The 24,792-nt window shown below is 51.6% G+C and overlaps 10 protein-coding genes across 10 annotated transcripts; 7 read left to right on the plus strand and 3 right to left on the minus strand.

Moving 5' to 3' along the window:
* On the minus strand, nucleotides 1-2,881 carry An08g01820 (uncharacterized protein; the record flags this gene model as incomplete). The annotated part of the gene is made up of 3 exons (XM_001392263.3): nucleotides 1-1,712; nucleotides 1,769-2,563; nucleotides 2,651-2,881. Coding segments are annotated over 3 exons (2,738 nt in total), but the record flags the coding sequence as incomplete, so codon positions are not given.
* A 482-nt stretch (nucleotides 2,882-3,363) lies between these two features.
* On the plus strand, nucleotides 3,364-4,296 carry An08g01830 (hypothetical protein; the record flags this gene model as incomplete). The annotated part of the gene is made up of 3 exons (XM_059748850.1): nucleotides 3,364-3,420; nucleotides 3,829-3,991; nucleotides 4,070-4,296. The coding sequence occupies 3 exons, from the start codon at nucleotides 3,364-3,366 to the stop codon at nucleotides 4,294-4,296; spliced, it is 447 nt and encodes a 148-aa protein (XP_059601157.1).
* A 1,759-nt stretch (nucleotides 4,297-6,055) lies between these two features.
* On the minus strand, nucleotides 6,056-7,135 carry An08g01840 (uncharacterized protein; the record flags this gene model as incomplete). Its single annotated transcript, XM_001392266.3, has 3 exons — nucleotides 6,056-6,160; nucleotides 6,220-6,522; nucleotides 6,581-7,135. The coding sequence occupies 3 exons, from the start codon at nucleotides 7,133-7,135 to the stop codon at nucleotides 6,056-6,058; spliced, it is 963 nt and encodes a 320-aa protein (XP_001392303.1).
* Nucleotides 7,136-7,628: 493 nt separating this feature from the next.
* On the plus strand, nucleotides 7,629-11,418 carry An08g01850 (uncharacterized protein; the record flags this gene model as incomplete). The annotated part of the gene is made up of 5 exons (XM_059748851.1): nucleotides 7,629-7,772; nucleotides 7,813-8,148; nucleotides 8,219-8,630; nucleotides 8,685-11,093; nucleotides 11,144-11,418. 5 exons carry the CDS (start codon nucleotides 7,629-7,631, stop codon nucleotides 11,416-11,418), a joined length of 3,576 nt encoding a protein of 1,191 aa, XP_059601158.1.
* A 2,508-nt stretch (nucleotides 11,419-13,926) lies between these two features.
* On the plus strand, nucleotides 13,927-15,859 carry An08g01860 (uncharacterized protein; the record flags this gene model as incomplete). Its single annotated transcript, XM_001392268.3, has 6 exons — nucleotides 13,927-15,214; nucleotides 15,262-15,402; nucleotides 15,448-15,524; nucleotides 15,572-15,599; nucleotides 15,649-15,711; nucleotides 15,759-15,859. The coding sequence occupies 6 exons, from the start codon at nucleotides 13,927-13,929 to the stop codon at nucleotides 15,857-15,859; spliced, it is 1,698 nt and encodes a 565-aa protein (XP_001392305.1).
* A 373-nt stretch (nucleotides 15,860-16,232) lies between these two features.
* Nucleotides 16,233-17,499, minus strand: An08g01870 (uncharacterized protein; the record flags this gene model as incomplete). The annotated part of the gene is made up of 4 exons (XM_059748852.1): nucleotides 16,233-16,525; nucleotides 16,614-16,986; nucleotides 17,043-17,081; nucleotides 17,368-17,499. The coding sequence occupies 4 exons, from the start codon at nucleotides 17,497-17,499 to the stop codon at nucleotides 16,233-16,235; spliced, it is 837 nt and encodes a 278-aa protein (XP_059601159.1).
* Nucleotides 17,500-18,008: 509 nt separating this feature from the next.
* On the plus strand, nucleotides 18,009-18,192 carry An08g01880 (hypothetical protein; the record flags this gene model as incomplete). Its single annotated transcript, XM_059748853.1, has 2 exons — nucleotides 18,009-18,033; nucleotides 18,074-18,192. 2 exons carry the CDS (start codon nucleotides 18,009-18,011, stop codon nucleotides 18,190-18,192), a joined length of 144 nt encoding a protein of 47 aa, XP_059601160.1.
* A 334-nt stretch (nucleotides 18,193-18,526) lies between these two features.
* On the plus strand, nucleotides 18,527-19,780 carry An08g01890 (uncharacterized protein; the record flags this gene model as incomplete). The annotated part of the gene is made up of 3 exons (XM_059748854.1): nucleotides 18,527-19,058; nucleotides 19,114-19,326; nucleotides 19,401-19,780. The coding sequence occupies 3 exons, from the start codon at nucleotides 18,527-18,529 to the stop codon at nucleotides 19,778-19,780; spliced, it is 1,125 nt and encodes a 374-aa protein (XP_059601161.1).
* A 388-nt stretch (nucleotides 19,781-20,168) lies between these two features.
* On the plus strand, nucleotides 20,169-22,635 carry An08g01900 (uncharacterized protein; the record flags this gene model as incomplete). Its single annotated transcript, XM_001392272.3, has 4 exons — nucleotides 20,169-21,753; nucleotides 21,804-21,933; nucleotides 22,226-22,302; nucleotides 22,496-22,635. The coding sequence occupies 4 exons, from the start codon at nucleotides 20,169-20,171 to the stop codon at nucleotides 22,633-22,635; spliced, it is 1,932 nt and encodes a 643-aa protein (XP_001392309.3).
* Nucleotides 22,636-22,799: 164 nt separating this feature from the next.
* On the plus strand, nucleotides 22,800-24,627 carry An08g01910 (uncharacterized protein; the record flags this gene model as incomplete). Its single annotated transcript, XM_059748855.1, has 8 exons — nucleotides 22,800-22,900; nucleotides 22,953-22,983; nucleotides 23,031-23,150; nucleotides 23,204-23,254; nucleotides 23,308-23,333; nucleotides 23,385-23,649; nucleotides 23,699-24,273; nucleotides 24,324-24,627. 8 exons carry the CDS (start codon nucleotides 22,800-22,802, stop codon nucleotides 24,625-24,627), a joined length of 1,473 nt encoding a protein of 490 aa, XP_059601162.1.
* Nucleotides 24,628-24,792: the final 165 nt, after the last annotated feature.

Genomic DNA, 24,792 nt, shown 5'->3' on the forward strand with positions numbered 1-24,792 from the left:
TCTTTGGATGAGAGTGTGTGCCAGTTGTTGTAGAGGGGACTGTCTGGTATCTCAGGAGCTTTAACCTCAGGTTCAGGCTTAGCCTCCGGGATTGGATCAGGTTCAATTACCGGCTCGGGTTCAGGCTCGGGTTCGGGTTCTTGAACTGGCTCCGGCTCCGGCTCTGGCTCCGGCTCTGGCTCCGGCTCTGGCTCAGGATCTTTGGGAGGCTCAGCATTGGGATCAGGAAGCTCAAAATCCTTGCCCGGGATAGGAAGACCATTCTTGATCAATGTTTTCTCACGTTTCTTCCGGTCTTTGGATGAGAGTGTGTGCCAGTTGTTGTAGAGAGGACTGTCTGGTATTTCAGGAGCCTTGATCTCAGGCTCGGGTTCAGGTTCAGGTTCAGGCTCAGGCTCAGGTTCAACTATCGGCTCGGGCTCGGGCTCGGGTTCAGGAGCTGGCTCCGGTTCTTGAATTGGCTCGAGCTCAGGCTCGGGCTCGGGCTCGGGCTCCTTAGGGGGCTCAGCATTTGGATCAGGAAGTTCAAAATCTTTGCCAGGAATAGGAAGTCCGCTCTTGATCAACGATTTTTCACGCTTCTTCCGGTCTTTAGATGAAAGGGTATGCCAGTTATTATACAGAGGGCTATCTGGGATTTGAAAGGCGGGCTTTTCGGGCTCTGGTTCAACAACTGGTTCGGGTTCAGGTTCAGGTTCAGGTTCAGCTATCGGCTCTGGCTCTGGCTCAGGAGCTGGCTCAGGTTCTTGAACTGGCTCGGGCTCGGGCTCTGGTTCCTTGGGGGGCTCAGCATCTGGATCAGGAAATTCAAAGTCTTTACCAGGGATAGGGAGGCCTTTCTTGACAAGTTGCTTTTCCCTTTTCTTCCTGTCTTTGGAATTAAGCGTGAGCCAGTTATTATAAAGAGGGTTATCCAGGAATTCCAAGGCTGGCTTCTCGGGCTCGGGTTCGGGCTCAGGTTCAACGACTGGTTCAGGTTCAGGCTCCGGCTCCACGGGATCAGGTTGTGGTTCAGGCTCCGGCTCCAGCTCAAAGATCGCGCCCTTCTTCTTCTTCTTCTCCTTCTTTGGGAGATCCCAGCCCGGTGACCAGTCATCTTCAGGCGGCGGATCAGCGGCAGCAGCAGGTTCGGGGGCGGGAGGCTCCTCAAGAAGAGGCTCGTCGGCCTTCTTCTTTTTCTTTTCTTTCTTGATAGAGGTTGCTCCCCAACCCCAGTCATCATCAGCAAATTCCGGCTCCTTATTCTCTTTAACAGCCGGCCAGGCGTTATCCGGTTTTGGCTCTTCTGCAAGAAGGTCGGGCGTCGGCTCCTCGAGCCCCTTCTTCTTGTTCTTTTTCTCTTTCTTGGTCACGGGAAATCCCCAGTCGTCCTCTGGCTTGCTTTCTTCCGGAGCAGGAGGGACATCGTTGGCAGCCGGGGTACTTCCAAGATCCGCACCAAAGCTGAACCCAACGGAGGCGTTCGACATGCCGTTGGTGCCGGAGAAGGACCAAGGGTTAGTATTCTCTTTTGGCTTGTCGTCTTTCATGCCGTTCAGGGTGTTAAGACCCCATTTATCACCAGATCCCCAATCTTGACCCCAGCTCCCAAAGTTGAAGCCCGTTCCTGGCGCTGCAGGAGGCAGACCTAAGTCTAGTTGCGGCGCGCTGTCGTTCAAGCTTACGTCTTGGAACCCGTTGGACGCCGGTTCGGGCGGGCTAGGGTCGGCGCCCTGTTGATAAGTTAGGAGATTTATCACCTATATCGCAGCGACGATGCAAAACATACCTTGCCTTTCTTCTTCTTTTTCTTGCTAGTCGTTGTGGCAAAACCCCAGCCATCATCACCGTTGGCATTAGTATCATCTGCCCAGCTGAGGTCGGGGGGAGCGGCGGCAGCGGCGGCAGCTTCGGCAGCCCGCTTCTCCTCCTCTTCCTTGGCCAGCCGTTCTGCCTCCTCCTTGGCCAATCTCTCCTGTTCTTCCCTGGCCTGCTGTTCCTCTTCTTCCCGCTTCCGTTGCTCTTCTTCTTCCTCCTGCTTTTTTTTCTTCTTAGTCTTCTTGGTGCTTGTCGTATTCCACGCATCCCACTCGTCATCTTCTCCATTATTACCGTCGCCGTTCCCATCTTGGCCATTATCATCTCCTCCATTGCCGCCACCTCCTGAATCGCCTCCTTCATTTCCGCCGGTATCACCGTTTTGCTCATCTCCGCCGCCGTCTTCTGGCTTGTCACCACCACTTTCTTCAGCCGGCGGTGTGTTCTGTCGCTGTGGTTGCGGCGTCGGCTTCTTCTTTTTCTTTCCTGCTTTGTGTTCTCGAATGCCCGGTGTAGCCTCAAAATCGAATGGTCGCGATACACCTTTACACTCTGACCTATCTGTAGTCTGTGAGGGCGCAGAGTCTTGGATAAGATTCTTCCGCTGGGCTAAGGGAGCAAGTGTGGCGTAATATGGAGGTAGATCCTTGAGCGCATCGTCATATGTGGGCGGTGGTGCATCATGGCCTTCGGGCTCGAAGGCGTGGATGTCAGCTTCCAGAGCCAGCGATGATTTGTAGCCTAGCTTTCGCCGTAATATTGTATCCTGCTTATATATCTAGCTATTAGCAGCGGGAACAGCGAATCTCTTGTGTAGTACTTTTGTTTGCCATTGAGTTCACGGTGAACTTACTTTATTTTGATGTTCCACCACTTGGAGGACTTTGGCGTCATGCACACCACCATCCTTGGTGGTGTATTCTCGGGACCCAAGACACCCCGAAGTTAAACCATCTATCTGCAGCCAGCCATTTGACAGGTCGCTAGTTTCCTTCCCACGTTTGTCGAATCCCAGCCGGGAAGGGACATGTACCCTCAGTGGAGATACAAATTCATCACGAGGGAGTGTCCGCATAACTTCCATCCTGGAAAAGCCACCGACACTCGTCTGACGACCCGCGACTGCTCTATGCCAGGCGCATGGATATCAAATGGCTATCAGCCCCAATTGAGGCAGCAGACGTTCGAGCGACGGAATCGGCGTACAAATAGGTGACAGCGCAGGAGAGATGTTGCAAAGACGACGGAGACTTGAAAGTGGGAAGTCCCCAGGAGTATTGGTAGTTACACCACGCGAAACGTCACGTCAGGTGCCAGGCAGACCGACACTTGCGATAAGGACTGGAGATTGGGTAGGATAGGAGCCGGTCGAGCTCAGAAGGAATGTCAGAGGAAGTGAGGAGATCTAAATTGACGAAAGAAGTTCAGCAGGGAGAAGCAGGGATAGGAGGACAGGCCATGGAATTCATGACCCTAGGGCGGTGGCAGACGTGAAAAAAAGGAAAGGAGCGCGATTCTGCGGAAGATCCTCCCAGGCGAAAATGGGATTGGATGATTTGGTATGCGATGGACAGTGAGGAATGCGAACTAGTATACGTCGGGAAAATCAGCGGTCGCTCGAAGGTGAGTATGGAACAAGCAAGTAGTAGTCGAGGACGGGTTACGGGAGTGCCACCAAAAGTAAATAAAAACTTCGAGGGGGAAAAAAAATGTGAGACTGCAAACCTTTTTTCTATTTTGCTCAAGTTACAAGCAGCTCTTTGATCTGATTGATCGGCGTATACGGAGTAAAAGCGTGTGATTTGATTCTCCGAGGCCCAGTAGCGTAACCCGGTGGCTGGGGAAGTGGTAATGAGCCAACGGGGCAGCGGGATCGCTGGGAAGATGCCGGTATAGTCGCACGCCGCGGGAGGTGAGAGCCGGTGGATGTGGATAGAGAGGCGAGTATTATTGGCGCATCCAATGCAGCGACCAACGAGGGAGGAGTGAGAGAAGTATCTAGTAGTAGTACTTACTGTGTACACTGTACAGAGATGGGATGATGAAGGGAGTCACGCAGGCACAAGCCAGTCACACACCCGGTTGGGTTGCGCGCAAGGACGGGGGCGGTGGGCAGATGCTCCTATCGATAACGAATGCGCCCCTCCTTCGCGGTGGGAAAGCGTTGGCGCGATCGACGAGCCGGACAATGAAGGTATGTACTTTAGTGGTGGTATGTACTTCAGTACATACCCTGACTTGCAGTGGTGCGCATATGCCTCTGGGCGGGTAGATTGGTCTCTCTATATGTATGTAACCCTCATCGGGGATGACCTCCTCCATCATGCAGAAAGGAGCCCGTCATCATCAGAAGGAGGGAGCCCGACAAAGGGTATTCAGAGCATTACCAAAAAGGGTTTAAACAGTCAAGGTATTCGTTGTCATTCTTTTCCCGGCATCAAGTGGGGTCGAAACATGAACGATTATTACTACTTTGATGGAAATGGGAAAGTCTGCTAAGGGAAAAGAGGAGCTAAAAGATCACCGGTTCCTTGGTTCGACGAACGGACATCTACTAGACTACCGCAGCTAGTAAACAAATCAATGGCTGGTTCAATAAAAGTCGCATAGGGCATCACTGCAAGAGAAAGCAAAAGGAATCACCACTCATTACCACAAGACACGCATGTCGAACATATCAGATGCTGTCTGTAGTATAATAAAAATTCATTCATTCATTGATTCCTCCATCTGAGCCTCGCACCTCCTCGATCCACCACCGCACGTGCCTCCAGATCTATGCAACAGCAACAGCACAATTTCCCAACATTGGTCCGACATGCATTCATCATCATCATGCGGAAATCCAGGAAACCCGTCCAGTCCTCATTCTTAGGCAGCCAGCCAAAATGGCCCCCCTCTCGTTCTAAATTCGGCGAGAAACTCGGATGTCAGAAAAATCAAAACCACCACCCCATTCTTGGGTGGATGCGGTGGCCTTTTCTTCACCGCATCGAAGGCAAAGACCCCTCCGCCAGCCTATGAGATCCCGTTCTGCGCAATTGAGACCCAACCACTGGCCATTCGGAGCTCCCCTTCGTCGGGGCTCTTTGACACCGTCGCAGTTGGTCCGGCCAGGCTAGTCCTGATACACCACTATGTACATCCATCAGCTCCGCCTGAATGTCTCCTCCCCATTAATCGTCCGAGTGCTGTACAGTTGTCCATCCTGTTGAGAATCTCCGACGTCCGCAATCGCTGCATCGCGTGCATTCTCTAGACCCTGGGTGTTTCCCGTGCCCCGCCGGAAAGCATATGCAGTAATGCACGCGGAATCTAGAGCCATTTGCTGCTATCTACAGGCTGTTACTGCTTGAGGAGTTGAGTCGAATGAATATGTTGATACTATTCATCATAGGCCCCCCTGTCTGGTCTCTGCATGTATCCAAAATGGGAAATTCCTAGCTCGACGCGCTAGATCGCCCTTTTAAAATGAAACACCCCGGCAAGAACGGGCCAGCCCGCATACAATGCAGTTGAGGGAGAGCAGGGTGTTACGGGGCCCTGGAGGGCAAGTCAGGTACGACTTGTTGACAATGACTCATATGTCCGTCGGACCGCTGCATCATCCAGGGCGTGCGTACCCACCACATGGATACAATCTTTTATGCCCAACACCCGGAGATGTGCGTGCATCTATCGTATGTCGTTGGATAAGCAGCATGCAGTAAGTAGTTCTCTTACGACGACCTCTTAATTGACTCGATAAACCCTTCACCGGTCATCATTTGGAGGGAGATGGCGTTGGTCTAGAATTCGAAGATCCCAGGCTGCGCACGAGCAACATGCAGTTTGACCAAGCATTTACCCGTCCAAAACGACACATCCAGAGGAATAGAAATGTCTCAGCTCTCAGAATGTTGTGGATGGTTGGCTATGACTCGGGCTCGGGCACGTGGTTCGGATACGTCACGGCATCGCAACTATGAGGCTTTTGTTGGGCCCAGCCAAACATCCCATTCTCCCTATGGCATCTGAACAATATGGGAGGATTTTCTTTCGTAGGGTACATTTCCCCCAAGTCACATTACAAATGGAGAATACAGGAGGTGCACGAAAACATGGAAGGCAAGCAGCTGAGACTGAGTGGGCAAACGACACACCATTATCACGAGGACCCGCCCGAAGAATCTTGATACACAGTTGACCTTCCTGGTATTAAAACAATTGTTCCCACCTCATTACCTGACAGTCATGCCACAATGCTCATTCATGGTACTCATTTCGTCGCGTTCTTTCCCACATAGGGGGGATCCTCGCCATAGACGACCTTGTATTCCCGGGCGTACCGTTCGGCATCAACTTCTTGAAGTCGCACGTATTTCTGCTCGCTGCATTAGCATTCCTTCTGACAACAGTCCGAGAGAGGCGCATCGTGCATACCTGTTTCTCTGCAGCGGTCATGCCTCGCCATTCTTCCGCAATTCGCACACCACGTTCGGGGATGGGCATGTACTTTAGGTCGCCAGCCTGATGGCGTTCCTCGGCGTAAAATAGATACGCGATCTTAGAGCGCTTGACCAGGCGAGGGTCATGAAGAGGGAAGAACTTCTTGTTCTGAATCTGGGCAAGTCTTCGCCTGGCGTCATTGGCTTGCTTGATCTCCAGGGGACTGTGCGAGTCGAGCCACTCCTTGTATTCCTTCTCGTAGGCTTCCTTGTTGGTAGCAGCAGTAGCGACAAATTGCTGTAAGCAGACGTCAGTATCATGGAACGTCTCATGTCTCTGGAAGGGAACAATGAACCTCGCGCTCGGCTTCACTAATGTTCTTGGCACGTTCGGCGGCCTCCTTGAATGCCTCCTTGCCCTTCAATCCCTTTCCTTCCTTCTTGACCTCTTCAAGCTTGCTGAGCATGGTCAGGGTGAAGTGGTTGGTGAGCCTCTTGGGCGGCGTAAGGGAGGCGGCCTTCAGCTGCTTAACAAGCTGCCTCAGGTCGCTCTTCTCCTTAGCTTCCTTCTTGGCCGCCTTCTGCTCTTCAGTAAGTTCCTTCTTTGCCCGAGGCTTCTTGGTAGTCTTGGTGGACTTGGTAGACTTCGTCGTCTTGGTGGAAGAGGATTTGGTGCCGGCGCGCCCCTTGGGGGAAGCCGCAGTCGCATAGCTGCTGGTCAGGTGTCCGGAGAGTGCAGCGGAAAGAGGCGCATATCTGACATTGGGGGTCGAGAAGCGACTCAGAGCGGCGAGGGACATGCGCCTAACATGGCTCTGGGAGATGGCCTGGCGGACCGGACGAGAGAAGGCCTCGCTAAGCTGGAGGTGTTGGAGGACACCCCCTCCGCACCGAACTAGGTTCAAAGGCATGGCCCCGAACAATGGTTGTCGCGTAAACGAGGGACGGGAGTGATACGTAGAGAGGAGTATGCTAAGTGGCCAAACAACGATCTGTCGAAGGATTCGCCCTTGTGCAGGATGCCTGTCAGTGACGAAACCGGGGAGGTTGGGGTCGCGTAGCTCAGTCGTTTGGGAGATACCGAATCGGGTAATGAAGCTCTCACGTGAGCATTACTGATATCGGTATCACTCACGTGATTGATAAGTGGGCTCACTCGCCGCCTGAGGCGCGAAAGCCTCTTTAGTTTGGGAGAGAACAGACCGTCGGACACCATCACTTCGACCACACCTTGAGCTGTTCTCGCCACCGGGGTCCTGTCGGCACTGCCCGGTTTTCGAAGAAAATAACTAAACTGTTTCTCATAATTTGAATGGAAGGGTAAAACTCACTTTAGTATCCTGTCCACGTGCTCGAGCTTTTTCTTGAGTCTCAGTAATACTCACTCATCGTTGGCCTGCAACAATGGCTCGCCACGGGGATACTCGCTCACCATCACCTGTAGGCAGCACGTATTCCTCATCCAGACGGAATCGCAGAGACGATGATCGCTATGAGAGGAGCCGGCGAGACGATGGCAGGAGTTATCGCCGATCGCGCAGTCCTGAGGTACGCAGAAGCTCATTCCTTTCCCTCTGATGTCATGTAGGCAGCTCTAACAATTTCTCTCGCCTGGCTACAGAGACGATACCGTGAACGCGAACGCGATCGCGACCGTGATGCTTTCCGGAGACGTGACCGCTCGCTAGACAGACGCGACGAAGATTCATATCGACCCGGTCGCAGAGAACGCTCTCGCGATCGACGACGCTCTCGGGAGCGCGACGATTACCGTCGACGAAGCCGCGATAGGGACTATCGAAGCAGGCGAGAAGATTCCCGCGACAGGGCTCGAAGGCGGACAGATGATTCTGCTGACTTGAAGTACAAGTCTAGACGGGACGATAGCCGGGATCGGGCTAAGGATGCTCCTAGGTCTCGTGAGGTAAGCTCTAAGCCAATTTCTCGTTGCTTTTTCTGTCGCATTGGTCGAATGCATCTAACATGGACTATAGACTTCGAAGCCGTCAACACCAGCAGCCACCGCGGCCCCGACAGAGGACGAAAAGAGGGCGGAGAGACTCGCCAAGCTGGAAGCATGGAAGCAAAAACAGGCCGCTGAGAAGGAACGGAAACAGCGAGAAGCTGCTGCAGCTGGCGGAGCGAGAAGTATCTTAGAAGAGATCGATCGCAAGTCTGGTTTGTCACCGGCTGTCAGTTCTCCCCAATCTCCTGCAACACCAGGCGTTGATGCTACTCCCGGTACATATACTGGGAAGTTTGATCCAAAGGCGATTGCAAAGAGTGCTTCTTCTACACCCGCGCCCCCGGCGGTGCTGGGCAATGATGTTGCCGTCCCGCCATCTGTCAAGCCAGTTACTACCATCCCCTCTCAGGTCAAGCCCAAGTCTACTACAAGTGCCTCAGGTATGTGGTTCCTTCTGAATAAGGCTATTTTAATATGTACTGATTCGTTCACAGCTACCTTGAAGGCGAAAGGCAACGTTGGTGGTTTTGGCTTAGGTACCAAGCAAGCGGCAGATACCGAAAAGTCCACGGCTACCAAGACTTTAGGATTCGGAGAGGAAGAGTCGACACGCAGGAAGTTAGAAAGGCTACCTACCCCTCCCTTAGAAGACGCGAAGGATGTCAATGGAACTGCAGATGGTGCCGCTGATGAGGACGAAGACGATGTCGACATGCAAGACGGTGGCACCGAGGAAGAGGCGGCGGCGGCGGCACGAGCAGCGGCGGAGAGACGGGAAGAGCGCTTGCAGAGCGAAGCTATAAAAGCCCAGTCCAATGGTGCCGAATCGAATGACACCGTAATGGGAGACGCTCCTAGTCAAGAGGCCGCCGACAACATGGAGGTCGATGCTCAAGAAGAGGAGGAAATCGATCCTTTGGATGCGTTTATGTCAGAGCTTGCCGAGTCGGCACCTCCAAAGAAAAAGGTCGGCGCCAAATTCTCGAGGACCAAAGAGCAGCAGCCTGAGGCTTTGTTCGGTGACGAGCATGATATTGATATGACTGCCGTCGGGGACGGGGATGCAGATGATTTCCTCGCCATTGCGAACAAGGCCAAGAAGAAGAAGGATATTCCAGCTGTCGACCACAAGAAGGTTGAATATGAAACCTTCCGGAAGAAGTTCTACACGGAGCCGTCTGATTTGGCACAAATGTCGGATGAAGAGGCGGCAAGTTTGCGTCTGGAACTCGACGGCATTAAAGTTCGCGGTGTTGACGTTCCCAAGCCAGTCCAGAAATGGTCTCAATGTGGGTTGGGAGTGCAGACCCTGGATGTGATCGACAAGTTGGGATACGAGAAGACTACCTCGATCCAGGCTCAGGCCATTCCTGCGATTATGTCTGGGCGTGATGTGATCGGTGTGGCTAAGACGGGATCTGGTAAAACAATCGCCTTCTTAATTCCCATGTTCCGACACATCAAGGATCAACGGCCGCTGGACAACATGGAAGGTCCCGTTGGTTTGATCATGACGCCTACTCGTGAACTGGCGACGCAGATTCATAAGGACTGCAAGCCATTCCTCAAGGCTTTGAACCTCCGAGCCGTTTGTGCTTATGGCGGCGCGCCCATCAAAGATCAAATTGCTGATTTGAAGCGTGGTGCCGAGATCATTGTCTGCACACCGGGCCGAATGATCGACCTTCTGGCAGCAAACGCTGGTAGAGTCACTAATCTACGCCGGGTCACTTATGTGGTCCTTGATGAGGCGGACCGGATGTTCGACATGGGCTTCGAGCCGCAGGTGATGAAAATCATGGCCAACATTCGCCCTGACCGGCAGACGGTGCTTTTCTCGGCTACTTTCCCTCGGAATATGGAAGCGCTGGCTCGCAAGACCCTGACGAAACCGATTGAAATCGTGGTTGGTGGCAAGAGTGTCGTGGCTCCCGAGATCACGCAGATCGTCGAAGTGCGCAATGATGACCAGAAATTTGTGCGTTTGCTGGAACTCCTAGGTAACCTGTATTCGAGCGATGAGAATGAGGACGCACGTGCTCTCATTTTCGTTGATCGTCAGGAAGCTGCTGATGCACTGCTTCGTGAGCTCATGCGCAAGGGTTACCCATGCATGTCCATCCACGGAGGCAAAGATCAGATTGACCGTGACTCGACCATTGAGGATTTCAAGGCTGGTATCTTCCCTGTGTTGATCGCCACGTCTGTTGCCGCTCGTGGACTGGATGTGAAGCAACTGAAGCTCGTCGTGAACTACGATGCACCCAACCACTTGGAGGATTATGTTCACCGCGCAGGACGTACGGGACGTGCCGGTAATACCGGAACAGCGGTCACTTTCCTCACGGAAGACCAAGAGCGCTACTCCGTCGACATCGCCAAGGCGTTGAAACAGAGTGGACAGAAGGTGCCAGAGCCGGTACAGAAACTGGTCGACGCTTTCTTGGAAAAGGTCAAGGCTGGCAAGGAGAAGGCCAGTGCCTCTGGATTCGGTGGAAAGGGTCTGGAGCGTCTAGACCAGGAGCGTGATGCTGCTCGTATGCGTGAACGGCGTACGTACAAGACTGGCGAAGAGGGCGAAGATGAGGAAGAAAAGGAAGAGAAGAATGAGCAAGCCGAGGAGCGGTTCAACAAGGCTATCTCGTCTGTGCAATCCACGGCAGCTCCATCCCTGCCTGGTGTACCAAAGGGCATTGATCTTGATGGCAAGATCACCGTGCACAAGACGGAGAAGGATCCGAACAGCACGTCCAAGAACCCACTGGATAAGGTGGGCTCAGCCGTTGCGGATATCCACGCGCGCTTGAGCCGCGCAGGAGTGATGAGATCTGGAGTGCCCATCGACAACCGCGGGCCCGATGCAGGCGCGTTCCACGCCACCTTGGAAATCAACGACTTTCCTCGTAAGTCCACCACCTATTATATTGATTGTCGGATACTAATGTCCCTACAGAAAAGGCTCGGTGGGCCGTCACCAACCGCACCAACGTGGCCAAGATCTTGGAGGCCACGGGTACATCCATCACTACAAAGGGCAGCTTCTATCCTACGGGCAAGGTGCCTGGGCCCGGCGAGAACCCCAAGTTGTATATTCTTGTTGAAGGAGAGACGGAGCTGGCCGTGACAAACGCCATGCGCGAATTGATGCGACTGCTGAAGGAGGGCACCATCGCGGCGGCGGATAGCGACGCGCGGGCACCCGTGGGAGGTCGCTACAACGTGGTTTAAAGTATATTGCTGTACCATAGAGGCATATTATCGATAAGCATTCCACGTCCAGATGATTATCCTATGTAGACATGAAATAGAAGAAAACAAAGCTAAGATAAGCTAGGCTGCTATGGTATCAACAGTAACCACAAGTCGTAACAAACTGCAAACGAAAAATAGGAATATCTCCCGCTAAACCGCTCACTCATACACCCAAGAATAAATCAACACCACGCAACTAAAACAACAAGCCCCCACCCACGTACAGATACATAGTAGTAGAAGAGATCAAAATTCTACTGCCACCTCCTCGCCTCCGCCGCCCCATCCGCCTCCCTGGCAGCCACTTCATCCCGACTAGCTTCATTCAGCGTCTGATTCTGCGTCTGCGCCTTCTGCGCTGCTAACTTGGTGCCCAGCTTTCCTTTGCTCCCAGTTGCGGATGCGGACTCAGCCCGTTTCTATTCCAATTGTTGAACATTAGCCCAGCTCTCCCACCGTAATAGACAAACACAAAAACATTCATCCATCATCAAGGGAAGGAGAGGAGAAGATAAGGAATACACACCTGCGCCGCCAACGCGGCATTCGTCCTCGCATCTGCAGTCGCATTCCCATCCCCAGCAGCAGCAGCAGCAGCAGTATTCCCCGACCCTAATGTCCGTCCGGAGGGTCCAGAGCCCCAGTTAGAGGCGGGTTTGGCGTTAGATGGGAGCGGGGCGCGCGGGGCGGAGGAATCTTTTGCTGTGTTGTTCGGGGCGGAGCCGAGAACACGGCCGGGGGAGGAGAAGGCGTCGGGTTGGTTTTTGGATTTGGAGCAGATGTTGCCCATCTTGTGTATGTTCCTGGTTGGTTGTTTGGTGATAGTGGGTTCGTGCGGGGAAGGTTTGGATGGTGGATGGAAGGGACTTGAGGATAGATGGGTGATTGGCTGGTTGGTGTGGATGGGTTAATCTATCGTTAAGGATGAATGGTATTGAGTGTAGAGAATGGATAGTAGATGGGTAGCGGTTGTGATGGATGGTGGATAGTATGGGGACGATAGTGAGGTTGATAGGTGATGGTGATAGTGATAGTGACGCGGAGGAGGATCCGATCCGGAGGCGGCGGGCACGTGGGTAGCGTATCCGTTAGTCGGTAATGTTAATTGGCACATGGAGAATGGGGAATGCGGCCAGTGAGGGGGAGGGGTTTAACTATCTACCGATGAGTTTTTGTTTGTTTTATTTGAGGATTCTTTGGGCTTGTTCCAGGGATATATGGACGGTTAATGAGATATTTCAATCGTGTTTGGATTCGCATCAATGACTCAAAGTCAAAGTTTCAAGAATGGCCAGACAAGGTTGTGGTGGTGGAACTTTGCTGCAGTAACGCCAGTCAGGTGATGTTATTCAGCTTATTTACAGGTATTGCTGTAACTGGCATGGTTTATGCACAATCACTAATATTTGATAAGACAGTATAGATATCGAGTCCTTCCTAAATGGTGTACCGACGGTACTTGGATCAGTCAAAACAGAATCAACCTCAAACACACGAATGCAGGAGGCATCATTGGTTCTCCCTCATTGATGGTTCTGGATGCTGTCCCACTTTCCACCCAAGGCGGCAACTGTATTGCGGGCAGAATCCGGCCAGAATTTTCTCCGCCTGGCCCCAAGGTTCCCACCCTTTTTCCTCGATGGATGGATCGATCTTCAGGGTAGAAGCACAGTCCCTGAATATTCCTTTTTAAAGGGCCATTCTTAAGAGAAAAAGGATTGCGGAAAAAAACACGAAAGTAACTGATGAAGATACAGAAAAAATTTCTGACATTGGGAGGAGTATCATTCGCTGCGGCGACCACAGACTAATGACGCCATCCCCCAAGGTCCTCGTCCCCAAGGTCCCCAAATTACCGATTGAGATCTGCGTATCGCGACGGTAACCTTACCGAAAAAGAGCCCTACTGCGGTGGTGTATTCTCAGTATCCTCTCCTCCTCCTCCATCACCACCAACTCCACTCTCGCGCTCGCTCTACCAACTCCTACTCGCTCCCTGTTCCATACTACCTCTGAACTATCCTGTTCGCCCACCATCGCCTGTCACCCGCCTCTCATGCTGGCTCCCAAGGTCCTCATCCCATCGCTTTCAGGCGGTCTGTCTTTTCTCTCTCCGACGTTTCTATCGGCTGTTCTTCATTCTTGGTGATCTCTGCGCATAGTCCAGTCGCACCACTGGCCTTCTAGCCTTCCCGTTGGACGATCTCTGCATTGCCTACCTTGATTGCAATTTGTTTTCATTGGTAAGAGTGTCTCTTCCCGTTCGCGTGGTGTGGAGGGCAAGCTAACTTGCCACTTGCGTGCTCTGCGTCAGACAAAGACAGGCACACCCCAGATCATCCTATTCCTGTCCCCCCCGCCTCAGAGCTCTGGCGGTTTGTTCCGTTCATCATCCCCTCTCCAGTGTGACTGTTGCTTCAGCCTCGCGATTGACTGGGGACTCTCTGTCTATCATCTCAAGCCTGTCGATCGTCAATCGGCACCATGGCTTCTCACACGAAGAAAGACGATTTCTGTCTTGAATGTCACTGGGAGGCATTCCACCTGGATGGAAAGGAGGCAGAAGATGCTTCGGAGGCGCAGCCAGTCCAATGGAATTGCTCCGACCAGGTACATCACACCCCAGCACCGCCTTGCAATGGGGATGACGACTGCAATGTCGAGGAGGACTGCTGTGATGTTGACGACTGTTCAATCACCTGTCCCTCCGTCTGTGATGGCTTCGTCGACTGCGGTGATGCTGCAGTATGCTCAGTCTCGCACTGCGACGAAGATCATTGCGAGAACACCGACCCGGTCTGCTTTGATGAACACTGCTTCGGCACTGGCACCAACATAGATGGCGAACACAGTTTGGAGTCGCTGCTAGGGTTGGGAACACCTCTTAACCTCGACACTAGCGACCTACTATCCCCGACCACCATGCCACAGACGCAGGTAGAGCAACCCAACACCATGACGCAACCTACGGGCATGGTACCCTCTGCACCGACAAGTGATGCATTCTTCACTCCTTATGCACCTGCATCCCACTGTCACTCCCACAGTCATCAGCATTTTCACTGTCATGATATATCCAAGGATGCTCACCATGCAGCAAATCCGTGGTTACCTCTGCAGAACGCAGTCAACCCAGCGGATGTATTCCACATGATGTGCCCTGACCTGTCTGCGTGCCATCAGTTCCACGTCCACGAAGTGCAGAACTGCCCTGATCAGGGCAAACCTGCCGATGATGCGGCTTCGAACTCGTTCACCTGCTTCCACATCCCTCACCATCCCCACCACCACCACCCGCCGAACGAAGTGAAGAGCCCAGCTCCGACGCAGAAGCCAACCAATAACTGGAAGCCATGCCGCACGCATGTTCATCGGTGTCGCACACACGGACACCATGTCCATTCCTATTCACCCTACTCGCCGTACTCCCGCCATTCGCGGTCCAGCGTGAGCTCGCAATTGAGTCCGGGCGAGACGCCACCCCCGCTGGAAGGGGGTACCTCGTCCGTCTTGACCAGTCCGGAATATGTCCCCGATACCGAGGTATTCATCTGCCGGTGGATATCGAAGGCTGACGGGACTCAGCTCCCCTGCGGCGCCACTTTCGCGGATGCATGCGGTCTGCAGGAACATCTGGTGGCAAGCCACATGGCGACCGTAGATGGTGCCAAGGGTACGGGGTATTACTGCTGCTGGGAAGGGTGTCATCGGCCGGACGAGCCGTTTTCGCAAAAGTCGAAGCTGCAGGGGCATTTCTTGACCCACAGTAATTGTAAGTGCACGTCCCGGAAACTTCTAGGACGAATGCTGACAATATAGACAAAAACTTCAAATGCTCGGTTTGCGGGAAGATGTTTGCGCGACAGGCAACCTTGGAGCGGCACGAGCGGAGCCACCGAGGCGAGAAGCCGTACAAGTGTTCGGAGTGCGGGAAGTCGTTTACCGACAGCAGCGAGCTGAGTATGTGCAAAGCATCTTTTAGATGAATAGACACTGACGAGATAGAAACGCATTCGCGGACGCACACGGGCGAGAAGCCCTTCAAATGCACGTACCCTGGGTGTAACTTCCAGACTGGCGACGTAAGTACAGCCAACCAGAATGAGGGAAATCAAGCTAACAGATTCAGTCATCAAACATGTCCAGCCACCGATTGAGTATGTAACTTCGCCAAGCTATGCATGTAATATATACTAACTGGACTAGCACACGGCGAGCGCCGACACAAGTGCCACCACGCCGGATGCACCAAGAGCTTCACGCGACACGGTAAGCTTTACCTCCCTTGCAGTATGACGAATATGCTAACAACCCAGACCAACTTAAACGACATTTAAGAACCACGCACAAAGAAGACATCTCACTAGGTACTCCGATGCCGGATGACTTCGGACTTGCCTTCGCCGAAGTGGCGTGAGAGCAGCACAGACAGATACCAGGCGCAGATCAACGGGAAGGGAATATACATACATACGTGATTTCTGATACCGGATGGGATTGGATATAAAACGGAGTACGATGGCGAAACAGGACACTGAATGAGCGAGTGATTGATGACTGGTTAATTGAAAATGGATCATTATGAGTGGACGACACATACCTACTGCTTACTAGTATATATCCGACGCGAGTTGAACAAACAGCCTCTACTACTACACATCTAATGACATATACACTACTACCACCTGAATTCCCTCATTCCAACACTAGATACCATAACTATCATACACATACCCCCGCGTTCCCCCATCTCCTCCCCCCAAAGATCAAACATGAATATATATCATAATTTATTCAGCAGAAGCCCGTTCTTCTAAATTCTCCACAGCCCCCACAATCTCCCTAACCCTCGTCCCCACCCTCTTCCTCACCTGCTCGCGCACCTCATCCCCAATACTCCCCGGATCCAACCCCGTATCCACATCCACCTGTCCCTGCGGCGAATGGCTCACAAACGACATATCCCTTGTATACACCGTATACACGGCGATTAGCTCGTTGAGGGCATCACGCGCCGACTCTCGGTCAGAGGCCGCATAGATGGTCGCGGAGTCGGTGCTTTCAGTCGCGATCTCGAATTCGTCTTTGGCGACTTCGTAGCTGCGCGTTTACCGGGATTGTTAGTTTGTATGTAATATTTGGGTAAAAGAGAGGGGAGGGTATAGACGGACAGTTCTTGGAGTTCATCGATGACTTGGTCGGCGGGGGGTTTGGAAGATGTTGAGTATGTGTTTTTGAGGGTGGAGATGTAGGTGGGTGGGTTTGTTGTTGGTGTTGTGGTGATGAGTCGGGGTGCGGAGGTGATGGGGTTGGTGATGAGTCGGAGTCGAGCGGAGGTTGTGGTGGTGGATAGGGTGCGGAGTGAGAGGGGGCGAGGGATTGAGGGCTTGGATAACGAGCGGGAGACTTGCAGCCCACGGAGGGGAGTCCAGAGAGACATTTTGGGTTCGAATTGGAGATGGGATTGTTGGTAAATGGATAGATAGGATGGGATGGTGGTGATGGTCGGAATGATGGGATGACGTCGGTTGGGGATGGACCGTGCTGACTAACCGGGGTATGTATGCCCTTACTGTTAGAAGAAGTTGCGTGATACATACATGTCTTAGGCTAGTTGACGTGTCTTCTACTATGAACATCTTAAATGGTAGTGATTAGATTAAGTTTTGTCATTAATGGATTTGATTACTTCTATTGGGCTTCCCGGTAGCCAGTGATTCAGCGTGGCATGGCCTGATACTACTTAGTACTAATATATCCTGGTGATTGATTGATTGATAGCACTTCCTCGGCCTAGGATCTCTGCCAGCTTCCTTATTATTACTTTTTTGGAGCTCTCTATCGTGGTTGCGTTTCAAATTGGAGAGCTCCAATTTGATTTCCGATTTCACTCGTTGAAACCCGCTGCTTGGCTTTCAAGCGCACCAATTCGTTCAATGGCGTGACGTGAGATATCGTTCCGCTCTCTATCATCCCTCCCCAATAGAAAGGAATATAAACAGCCGTAAACCCTTCTTCGTATGTAGAAGTGCCGTAGTGCAGCCATAATGACAGCATGATATATGGAAAGCAAGGATGTAGATTCAAATGTGTGAGGTCCCTCGTAAAGAATATTCTCAGTAGTTCTTTGAGGTTGAATTTGCGTAGGATCTCATATAGATTTGATGGAAATGATATATGCTCTCCAAGAGTCCAGATGATGTTGTTGTCCGTTTACCATCCTGTTGTAGGAGAACTGACTCGGGGGGAGCTGGCTTTATATAGATTTGATTCGGTTGAAGACGTGACTTAGAATGCGTGAATTGAGATGTGAATCAATAGGTAATAGATATGTGAATTCGATGTATGGATGTATTTCCAATGGGAATAAGAAATGTTTCCAGCAGTACAGCAATATTATGAGACTTGAATAGTAGTAGTGAATGCAGGCTATTGAAGGCGGCTGCCGCTTCCCCCAAATAGATTCTCTCTTGACCCTTATAAAAAGAAGGGGACATTAATAGTTGTCAATTTCCTGCGGCAAGAGCCGAATTTCGACGGAATTTTCTGGTTGGTATAGTTTTCCCATGACGAACTGCCTGGATGAAGCTGGTAAGGCTTCAACAGGTAATGGGAATACTTTGTATTGCAGCTCAACGAGGTCCAGAACCCAAGACACGCACTCTTGCCGATGAAAATGCAGCACATGTGACTGTGAATGATCACGGATACCAGGTATGTTATCCCTTTAGTCACAATGAATACTTGTAGGATTGTCCGTGTCTAGAGCAGCCAACTAAAGTCTGACATCCTGATCACCACTCTACGTGAAAGAATCCTTGGAGTCAGCGGAGACAACCATGCAATCTATCATGATTTATCTAATAAAATGCGCCCTGTGTGGCAGTGAAGTAATACTAATGTGCACTTTTGGTATCAAATCGGGCGCTTCTTGTGGCACAGCATGGGGCACAGTATATTGCCCAGATTTTATAAACCTTCCAACACTTTCAGCTTCCGACATCACCATGGCATACACTCACAATTCATTTGTTCTCCAAAGTTGTCTTTTTTGGTTTATCTGACTCATATTCATGGTGCTGAAATGGCCGCCATTCAAACCCTTCCTGACGATGCCTTTGGCGACTTTGTGCGCAATTGGGATGATGAGTGTGACCTCAAAATGGTGGTGGAACCATGCGATAGATATGATCCAGAATCTACTTCGAGAGTCTTCTATCCTATCTGTCTTGGAGAAGTGCTTAACGGGAGATATCTTATTGAACACAAGATTGGCTTTGGTGGCGGGTCAACTGTATGGATGGCCCATGACCTTCTGCAGAGGAAGGACGTTGCCCTCAAGGTCATGGCCTTGGGGGAGTGGGCAGAGAACGAAATTCGTATGCAGAACGAGATCTTTCAGCATGTGCAGGATACCTCGTCTCTGGTGACATATCTCGATGCTTTCATTCTCCCCAGAGACAATGATCATCATCAAGTCTTGGTATTTCCCTTGATGGGCCCATGCGTTGACCCGGTTCTCCTGTTGAGAATGCCTCCGACCGCTCGCATGCCCGCTGCCCGAAAATTGTTGGAGGCTCTGAAGAAGCTACATCAAGCTGGCATTGTGCATCGTGGTGAGTAATGCTACTCTTCCCTTCCCTTTTCTGAATCTAACGGAGAAAACCATAGACTTGAATGATAGGAACTGTATGTGGGGAACGGCCCCTCTTCACCATCTTAGCCGAAGTGCTAAGCACAAAGCACTTGGTCGGCCATTGAGGCAAGTTATAGATGACATTGACCTGTGGAAACGGGGCGAGCTTGTCCAGCCCCTTCAGGTCCCTGAGAGCCTACGGACCGAGGATTTCTATATTGGAGACTTTGCCCTGGCAAAGAAGGTCGGTGAGTCCGCAACTCAACGGGGCTATCCGCCGATGCATTCTGCTCTCCCGATCGCCTTCATGGAAAAGAAACAGGCGCTGCCTGTGATATGTGGAGTTATATGATTCTTTTTTCCGAGCTTTATCTTGGTATTCCACCGTTCAGTACTTTGTATCCGGGTGGGATTCTCAGTGCTATTACCAAAAATCTCGGACCCCTACCGGAAGAGTGGAAGGGTCTTTATGTCTTCTCTGGAGGTCTTGATTCGTGGTATGACCAGAGTCAGGGGCCCGATCCAGATAGCTTAGAGTTTCTCGTTTCATATCACCGTCCCGATGCCGACCCAACTGAACGACAGCATTTGCTCATTCTCATGAAGAAAATGTTTATCTATTGTCCGGAGGAGCGCCTGACCGCGACACAGCTCCTGCAGGATCCTTCATTCAAGGCGATCATGAACAATCATGGCTGTTGATACTCTACCTTGGTACTTGGTCTCGTGCTATAAATTCTTATTTGCTAGCGATAGAATACATACCCCTCAGGCATAAGCGAATCTTAATCAAATGTTTGCTAGTAACATTGACCTGTTAATACTAGCGGAGAGTATATACATGCATCGGCTGAGTAGAGCCGAAATGCACTTCAGTCAAGGATGTCGATCTGCGAAATCAGCCATTTATGAAAAGCCAAGAAATCGACTCACCAACTCATCCTCATGATACTGGTGATGCATTTAGCCCACAGCTTGGTTTAGCCTAAACCCGCATGGCACGCTCCCACACCCTCATTAAAGCTGTCGCCTATAAAACCCCAAAGCATTCTAAACTTCCAGTGAAATAAATTCACCACATTGCAACACCATGTGGTTCTCCACCCTCCTCATCACCACTCTACTATCAACCACTACATCCTCCTATCCCACAACAAATCACACCTACACCAACCCCATCCTTCCCGGCTGGCACTCCGACCCAACATGCGCGCACGTCCCGGAGCAAAACACCACCTTCTGCGCCACCTCCACCTTCATCGCCTACCCCGGACTCCCCATCTACGCCAGTAAAGACCTCCAGAACTGGAAATTGGCCAGCAATGCCTTCAACCGGCCATCTCAAATTCCCGATCTCCGCAACACCACGGACCAACAAGGTGGCATCTACGCCCCAACTCTGCGCTACCACAACGGCACCTTCTACCTGATCGTCACCTACCTCGGCTCAGACATCCAAGGCCTTCTCTTCACCACCACCAACCCCTACAACAACTCCGCCTGGACCGACCCCCTCGTCTTCGCCGTCACCGGCATCGACCCAGATATCTTCTGGGACGACGATGGCACCGTCTACGTCACATCCGCAAACAGCGGCTCCTCCAGCGGCAACCACATCCAACAGTACTCCCTCGACCTCACTACCGGGGCTACCGGCCCAGTCCACAACCTCTGGAACGGCACCGGGGGTTCCAGCCCCGAGGGGCCACACATGTTCCGCAAAGACGGATACTACTACCTCATGATCGCCGAGGGAGGGACCGAACTCGGCCATTCGGAGACTATTGCGCGGTCTAGGTTCCGGACCGGGCCATGGGAAGCTTATTCGCGGAATCCGCTGCTGACGAATCGCAATACAACGCAGTATTTCCAGACGGTTGGACATGCGGATCTGTTTCAGGATAGCATGGGGGATTGGTGGGCTGTGGCGCTGAGTACGCGGTCTGGGCCGGCGTGGAAGAACTATCCCATGGGGAGAGAGACGGTTCTTGCGCCGGCGAGATGGGAGGTGGGCGAGTGGCCAGTTGTGCAGCCGGTTAGGGGGGTGATGAGCGGGCATTTGATGCCGGAGGATAGGGGGATTACAGTTGGTGAGGGAGGCTGGATTGACCAGCCTGATAGGGTGGATTTCGTTCCCGGGTCGGCGATACCGGCGCATTTTGTGTATTGGAGGTATCCCAGGACGGAGGATTTTGGGGTCTCGCCGGAGGGATATCCTAATACTTTGAGGTTGACTCCGTCGTTTTATAATCTGACGGGGACACCGGAGTTCAAGCCAGATGACGGGTTGACGCTGGTTATGCGTCGACAGACGGATACGCTGTTCACATATGGTGTGGATGTCTCGTTTGATCCCGAGGTGGATGATGAGGAAGCAGGGGTTACGGTCTTTTTGACGCAGGAGCAGCATATTGACCTGGGAATTGTGTTACTACAGAATGACCTGTCATTCAGATTCCACGTTGAAGGTCGCGGTAACTACGACGGTCCTCTTCCTGGACGAACTGTTCCTGTTCCAAAAGAGTGGCAGGCAGGTCCTATCAGGCTTGAGATTCAGGCTGTCAACGACACAACTTATGCTTTTGCGGCTGCGCCATCGAGAAGCCCGAGTCAGAGGAAGATCATTGGGTATGCAGATACGAGGATTGTAAGTGGTGGCACTGGTCGATTTACTGGTAAGTTGGTCCCTTATATTATCGATTTGTTGCAGTGTTGACATTTGTAGGCTCGCTTGTTGGTGCTTATGCCACGAAGAATGGAGGCGCTGGGTTTACGCCGGCTTATATTAGTAGATGGAGATATCAAGGGCAAGGTCAGGAAATTGATTTTGGTCGTATAGTACCGAGCTGGACCAGGTCTGTTGCATCGGTGGAAGACTAGGATACTTGCACAGAATGAAAAGCGTTGAATAAATAGCCATGTTCATGTGCTCGCAGCCCCTCATAGATACATTGATGATGTTGGACCACAAGAATATCTTGCTAAAACCATTTGTCCGTAGTCTGAACCTTCGGTTTGGTTGGCACCTGCCCAATGTGCTTTGCAAAATCCGTAGTCTTCTGAGCTTCCACACACCTTCCACCCCATTGCTGTGAAATGCCTAAGATGTGTGAAGAGTGACATGTCGATGACTACTTTCAATGGTAGTCCCATAGCTATCGGGGGTTATGCATACCTGTTTCGACACCCCGACATGTTCACCCCCGGCACTGCATCCTGTGCTGGTATGTCCGCGGGTGTGCGCTGTTTTATCCCCACATTTGCATTCCCTTGGAAGTCTCTGACAGTTGAATGGATATTGACAGACTTGTCCTACATTAATGAGGACATGGTTCGGCATGGGCCATAAAATGTCCACGGATTGCTTCTCTATCTCTCAATCTCCTGCCTCTTCAGATGGCTGTCAACATGTCACAGCTGATGCTAACTTCAGCAACCCTAGCAAAGCCAACTATGATCAGCAGTCATTTGACACCAATGATTATCATTACGGATTAGTGTCTGGTATGGATATACTGGGCACTCGATTCCTAGGAAGTAGAGTCGCTCAACGTTAGGTACGCCCCGCATTCCTTGCACATTCCTCTTCTATACAAACGGATCCCTTTTCCTTGAAGTAAGGTCGAAGGATCATTTCAAAGAGACATATAAGGAGCTACATACTACCAATCCGTGGCATCAAAGATACAGACTCGACAGTGGTGTCCAGCCAACCGACACTATGAGACTTGCTCCTGCTGCTGCGGTGGCGCTGCCAGTGTTGGCGGCGCATGCTGCGCCTCTTGCTGAGCCGGTTTGCGAGAATACCGATGTTGTCATTCTGTAAGCCCCTGACACCGGATCATTCATCCATACAATTGACTGACATGTTCAGGGGAGCTGGAGTAGCCGGTCTTACCGCCGCAGTAGGATCCCTTTCACCGCGCTTCCTGGATGGAGCTGACCATAACAGCAAACCCTCCAAGACAACGGGGTGAACAATTTTCTCGTGCTCGAAGCCAGGGGCGAGACTGGTGGCCGACTTTATAGTCATGAGTTCGCTGGACATACTGTTGAGCTGGGGGCCAATTGGGTGTGTATCATTCATCAGGTTGTCCAATGGGCGATTCAACGCTGACCAGTTAGGTTCACGGACCCGGGAAGGCAGACGGCAACATCAATCCTATGTGGACTATGGTAGGTATAAAAGCACTTTCCTGGTCCTTGACACACCGGCTAACTTTGCGTAGGTTCAAAAAGCGAATCTGAATACGGTGTAAGCCCCCTCCATTCTAACTCGAGACATCATCTTAATCGGCGCTGTCAGGGAGACCAACAACGAAGAACATGTTCTGTACCCTGCAGACAACGTTAAGAACATTGCCGCCGCCCTAGAAGCCGCCGGTAATGCCACTGACAAGGTGTTTGTAGACGCCATTAACCTCTTGCAAAACAATCTCGAGGATCGAACATACAGAGCCGGTCAACGCCTTTATGGCTGGGATCCGCGCAAGACTGATCCGGCTGAGCAACTGGCGGACTGGTGGTACTGGGATTGGGGGGCTGCATCTCCTCCAGAAATGCACTCGGAGGTGTTTGGCGTTATCTCCGAAATCGCTACATACTGGTACTTTTTTAGAGGAAGACAGATTTGTCTGTGACGAACCAGGATTCGTTTCTGCTTTGCGGAATACCGTGAGCTCTGTTCTTGACCGTGTCCGCGTCAACAACAAAGTCACCAGTATCAAGCACGATCTGAGCGGGGTCACCGTGACTAGTAACAATGGATGCGTCAATGCCAAATATGCCATTGTGACCTTCTCCTTGGGAGTATTGCAGAAAGGAGATGTGAAATTTGACCCGCCGCTGCCGGATTGGAAGGCCCAGGGCATCGCCGGTTTCGAGATGGCCACGTACACCAAGATCTTCCTCAAGTTTCCGACCAGTTTTTGGGATAAAGAAAAATTCATTCTGTGGGCAGATCCTCATGTTCGCGGCAACTACCCAGTATTTCAGCCGTTGGACCTGGATGGTTTGTATGAAGGGTCTAACATTCTCGTGGCCACGGTGACCGGAGAGCGCGCTTACCGCGTAGAGTCGCAGGATCCAGAGGTTACCAAGCAGGAGATCTACGACATACTAAGGAAAATGTACTTTGATAGAGATGTGACATATCCGGAAGACATCTACTTTGCGAATTGGAGCAAATGGGATTGGTGAGATGTCTGCCCTCCTGGGACAATAACAGCAGCACTGACATTTGCAGGGCCTACGGATCCTACTCGTACTGGCCGGCATCGACCAGTCTACAAGAGCATCAGAATCTCCGCGCCAATGTCGACAGCGTCTTCTTTGCCGGCGAGGCCACTAGCCAGGAGTTCTTTGGCTACCTGCACGGAGCCTATTACGAGGGCAAACACGTAGCCGAATTTCTGGCTCCCTGCATCAAAGTCAACCAAGCAGGGTGTACGGAAAAGAAGTATGATGTGCTGACGGGAGTTACGCCGTATGATTTGTATAATCCAGACAATGGCTGGTATATCAAAGGGAATGGTGTACCTGGCAACTGAGCCTAGCTCTGGTCTGGGGTGAGGATACTTCGTTCCGGAAATATCCAGGAATAAGATGCTTTGGATTGATGGGGATTAACAGAGGGCTATTCTTGCAGGGGTAATCTTTGATAGTGACGATCAGAAAATCAGAAGATCAGAAGATCATTTTAGATTCTTTTGTCG

Source organism: Aspergillus niger (genome assembly GCF_000002855.4).
Source record: "Aspergillus niger supercontig An08".
Lineage (NCBI taxonomy): Eukaryota > Fungi > Ascomycota > Eurotiomycetes > Eurotiales > Aspergillaceae > Aspergillus > Aspergillus niger.